At 60.8% G+C, this 763-nt stretch overlaps 1 protein-coding gene across 1 annotated transcript; it reads right to left on the bottom strand.

Moving 5' to 3' along the window:
* On the bottom strand, positions 1 to 763 carry CDC42EP2 (CDC42 effector protein 2). The gene has a single exon (XM_015823609.1). It carries the CDS (start codon positions 761 to 763, stop codon positions 62 to 64), a length of 702 nt encoding a protein of 233 aa, XP_015679095.1. The 3' UTR covers positions 1 to 61.

The following is a 763-nucleotide window of genomic DNA, read 5'->3' as shown; positions in this document are numbered from 1 at the left end:
CAACAACACCCCTCTTCTACAAATTGCCTTGTTTTGAGGAGTGCTTCCAGCAGGCAGAGCCTCAAGTCAGAATCTCCGGCCTGACGGAGTCCTGCCCGTCCACCTCCAAAGTCTGGTGCTTCTCCATCACTCCCAGAACGTCGTCCAGAATGGAGGGCCCCAAATCTACGTGAAGGGAGAGCAGGGACCCGGCGTGGGATAAGAAGGGCTCCTCTCTTCTCTCCCCCTCGGCAAAGCCGTTCAGAGGGGCAGGGGGCTTGGACTCCTCGGGGGCTTCCGAGGTCCAACCGTTGTTGGCCAGATGTTGAGCCTGCACCTCCGTCAGCGGAGCAGCATGGTCTCTGTCGTCCAAGTGAAGGCGGGGCGGCTTGGGCGGGGCCTGGGCGGAAGGCAAGGTCAGCGCCTGCAGGCCGCCGATGATCGGTAGAGAGATGGCGTTCTTGAGCAGCGGCGAAGGGATGTCCAGCGCGAGAGGCTCGTATCCCGAGATCGTCGACGTGCGCGAGAACTCGAAGGGCACCACGTAGCGTCTCTTCCCGTCGGCGTCCACCTTCTCCGATCCGGGCAGGAGGTGGAACTTGCCTTGAAGGAAAGAAATGTCTCCGAACATGTCGTTCTCCCCCTGACTCCCGATGTGGATGGTGTGCCGGAAATCCCCCAGGGGAGGGCTGATCATCTCGGAAGAGAGGATGTCGCGCAGTTTTTCCTTTTTTCCGCGCCGGCTTCCTCGCTTCAGGTAGATGGGCACTTTGGTGGCGGCCAT

Source organism: Protobothrops mucrosquamatus, unplaced genomic scaffold, assembly GCF_001527695.2.
Source record: "Protobothrops mucrosquamatus isolate PMUCROS unplaced genomic scaffold, P.Mucros_1.0 scaffold1928, whole genome shotgun sequence".
NCBI lineage: Eukaryota > Metazoa > Chordata > Lepidosauria > Squamata > Viperidae > Protobothrops > Protobothrops mucrosquamatus.
This window is presented reverse-complemented; position numbering and strand designations above follow the sequence as displayed.